This window comes from Daucus carota, chromosome 4 (assembly GCF_001625215.2).
Source record: "Daucus carota subsp. sativus chromosome 4, DH1 v3.0, whole genome shotgun sequence".
In the NCBI taxonomy this organism is placed as follows: domain Eukaryota; kingdom Viridiplantae; phylum Streptophyta; class Magnoliopsida; order Apiales; family Apiaceae; genus Daucus; species Daucus carota.
Genome location: NC_030384.2, coordinates 5758911 through 5762227, shown reverse-complemented (window position 1 = coordinate 5762227; position 3317 = coordinate 5758911). Strand labels below are relative to the sequence as shown.

General features: G+C 39.9%; 1 protein-coding gene across 1 annotated transcript in view; it reads right to left on the bottom strand.

The window, feature by feature from the left end:
• Window positions 1-1080: 1080 nt before the first annotated feature.
• The window catches only part of LOC135152130 (uncharacterized), a 4442-nt gene continuing 2205 nt past the window's right edge, over window positions 1081-3317 (bottom strand). Inside the window, exon 2 of the mRNA XM_064091964.1 lies at window positions 1081-3084. Coding sequence (XP_063948034.1) covers window positions 1081-3084 — 2004 coding nt within the window. The remainder of the gene's footprint in view (window positions 3085-3317) is intronic.

Below are 3317 nucleotides of genomic sequence, written 5' to 3'. Positions count from 1 at the left end.
AGACTCGTTTGAAGTTGGAAACAACTTGTAGCTTCATTTTCGGTTGTTTATAATTAGAACCAACTTGTAGTTTCATTCTTGACTCGTTTGAGCCGGAAACAACTTGTTGCTTTATTATTGGCTAGATTGAATTTGGAAACAACTTGTAGCTTCATTTTCGGTTGTTTAAAATTAAAATCAACTTGTAGTTTCATTCTTGACTCGTTTGAGCCCGGAAACAACTTGTTGCTTCATTATTGGCTAGATTGAAGTTGGAAGCAACTTGTAGCTTCATTCCAGACTCGTTTGAAGTTGGAAACAACTTGTAGCTTCATTTTCGGTTGCTTAAAATTCGAACCAACTTGTAGTTTCATTCTTGACTCGTTTGAGCCTGAAACAACTTGTTGCTTTATTATTGGCTAGATTGAATTTGGAAACAACTTGTAGCTTCATTTTCGGTTGTTTAAAATTAGAAGCAACTTGTAGTCGTTTGAGCCCGGAAACAACTTGTTGTAGCTTCATTCCAGACTCGTTTGAAGTTGAAAACAACTTGTAGCTTCATTTTCGGTTGTTTAAAATTAGAACCAACTTGTAGTTTCATTCTTGACTCGTTTGAGCCGGAAACAACTTGTTGCTTTATTATTGGCTAGATTGAATTTGGAAACAATTTGTAGCTTGATTTTCGGTTGTTTAAAATTAGAATCAACTTGTAGTTTCATTCTTGACTCGTTTGAGCCCGGAAACAACTTGTTGCTTCATTATTGGTTAGATTGAAGTTGGAAGCAACTTGTAGCTTCATTCCAGACTCGTTTGAAGTTGGAAACAACTTGTAGCTTCATTTTCGGTTGCTTAAAATTCGAACCAACTTGTAGTTTCATTCTTGACTCGTTTGAGCCTGAAACAACTTTTTTTTTGCTAAATAAAAAATTTTATAAAAACGAATCCAAAATACACTTCTAGGGGCATACCCCGCGAGAAAGGAACCAAATAGACATGAAAGCTAACATCAGCTAAACAGAGTCAAGATAGAGACCTACGACTACTATAATTAAATAAAATACAAGAGATGAGCCAACACTCGACTAACTGAAAGTCAATGGGCTAAAATAAGTGCATCACTAAACCAGGATCTTTTCTAGCACAAAGTTTAAAATAATGATGTGATGAAAGCTTTGCACGAACATCTCTCTTAATATCTTTGACCAAGCTCCCAAATCCCCTTTGATGACCACTGGTGTGGATTCGCTCATTTCGTTCCCGCCAAACCGAGTATAAAGTGGCAGCCACAAACAAATAACTTAATTCCTTTTCAACACTGGAAATTCGATCAGTAGCATAGACTCTCCCCAAAAGGAACTCACTCCAAACAGTGGTAATCCCCAACTGCCAACTATTGTAGATGCTGCGAGTATATGTGCATTGGCAAAACAGGTGCGCATGGGTCTCATTTGCCATACCGCATAAAACACACAACTGGTTTACCGGCATACGGAAATGAGTCATTCTGTCCTTGGTCAAGAGTCTCTCCTGGACTACTAACCATGAATTAAAAGCCCACCGGGGAACCACAAACTTACACCATACAAAGCTATACCAAGCAGGCAAACTTCCACGCAGTCGAACTCCATCCCATATGTCGCGAATGCTAAGACTTTTGACCACATTGCCATCCCATAAAATGTCATCACAGTCATGTATAGCAATCGAGCTACAAATGCTTCTCAGATTTATGATTGTTAGATCATTCGACTGTCCAAGTGACCATTCCCCGTTTCTGATAATCGAGCTTAGAGGCGCCAAAAGATCTGATTCCAAAGAAGAAATAGCCCTCAGCCCCAGAACATCAATCAAAGGCCTGTTACCTCCCCACAAATCATGCCAAATAAGGAAACGTGAGTCACGACCCACTCTATACTGAACATGCTGTTGAAGCATTTCTCTTGAGTTCAGGATTTTCCGTAGCCCCCATGGACATTTAGCAGGAATACTCAAAGTCCAGAAAGCTCTGTTTTTAAGAAAGTGTGCATGAACCCATTTGATCCATAGAGAATCTTCATTGTTCCGAATAATTCGCCAAGCCTGAAAACAGATTGCACTTCTATTCCACCCCAACAGCTCCTTAAAACCCAGTCCCCCTTCTAATTTGGTGTTGCAGCAAAACGACCAAGCAACTTTGTACTGACACGGCCCAGAATTTCCACCTTTCCACAAAAATCTAGATAAAGCACTCTGAATTCTCTTGATAATGACCTTGGGAAGAAAAAGATACATGGACCAGTGGTTTTGCACTCCAAAGATCACAGAATTTATGAGCTGAGCACGCCCCGCCTGACTAATGAATTTGCTATTCCATGCTTCAAATCGGTTGGTGATATTTGTAATAAGAGGTTGACAATCGCGAGCATGAAGCTTCCCCGAAATAAGTGGAAGACCCAGATAAGTTACAGGAAGGGTTCCTCTGTTAAACCGGGAAGTGGCAATCGTAAAATCCTGGATAGCCGAAGGTACATTACCAAAAAATGTCACACATTTAGAATTGTTCGGATAAAGACCTGACATGGAGGAGAAAGCTTCAACAGCCTCCAGAAGGATGCGGACTGAGGTATTATCCCCATGACAAAACAGCATAACATCATCCGCAAAAATGAGATGCGAAATACCAACTTCCTTAGTTCGACTATGGTACTTAAAATCACCAGTGCTTGTAGCTTGATTCAGAGTGGCAGTTAAGACTTCCATGGCAAGAACAAATAGGTACGGAGATAAGGGATCACCTTGTTTGAGCCCGGATTGACATTTGAAATATCCCTCAAGAACACCATTGACCTTTACGGAGACCATTGAACCCATAATGCAGATTTTTAGCCAGTTAACAAACACCGGATGAAAACCTTGAAGATGCAGTACATTGAATAGAAACTCCCAATTCAAGGAATCAAATGCTTTAGATATATCCAGCTTGAAGGCAATACGAGGTCCTCCATAATTTAGATGGTAGTCTTTACAAAGCGACTGAGCTAGTAGTACATGATCACCAATTTTTCTACCCCGTACAAAAGCTGCTTGATTTGGAGATACCAGATTTGGCAGGACAGACTTTAGTCTCTGCGCCAACAATTTCGTGATGACCTTGTACAGTACATTACAACACGAGATGGGTCTGAAAATGAAGCTACAAGTTGTTTTCAACTTCAAACGAGTCTGGAATGAAGCTACAAGTTGCTTCCAACTTCAATCTACCAATAATGAAGCAACAAGTTGTTTCCGGGCTCAACCGAGTCAGAATGAAACTACAAGTTGATTCTAATTTTTAACAACCGAAAAAGCTACAAGTGTGT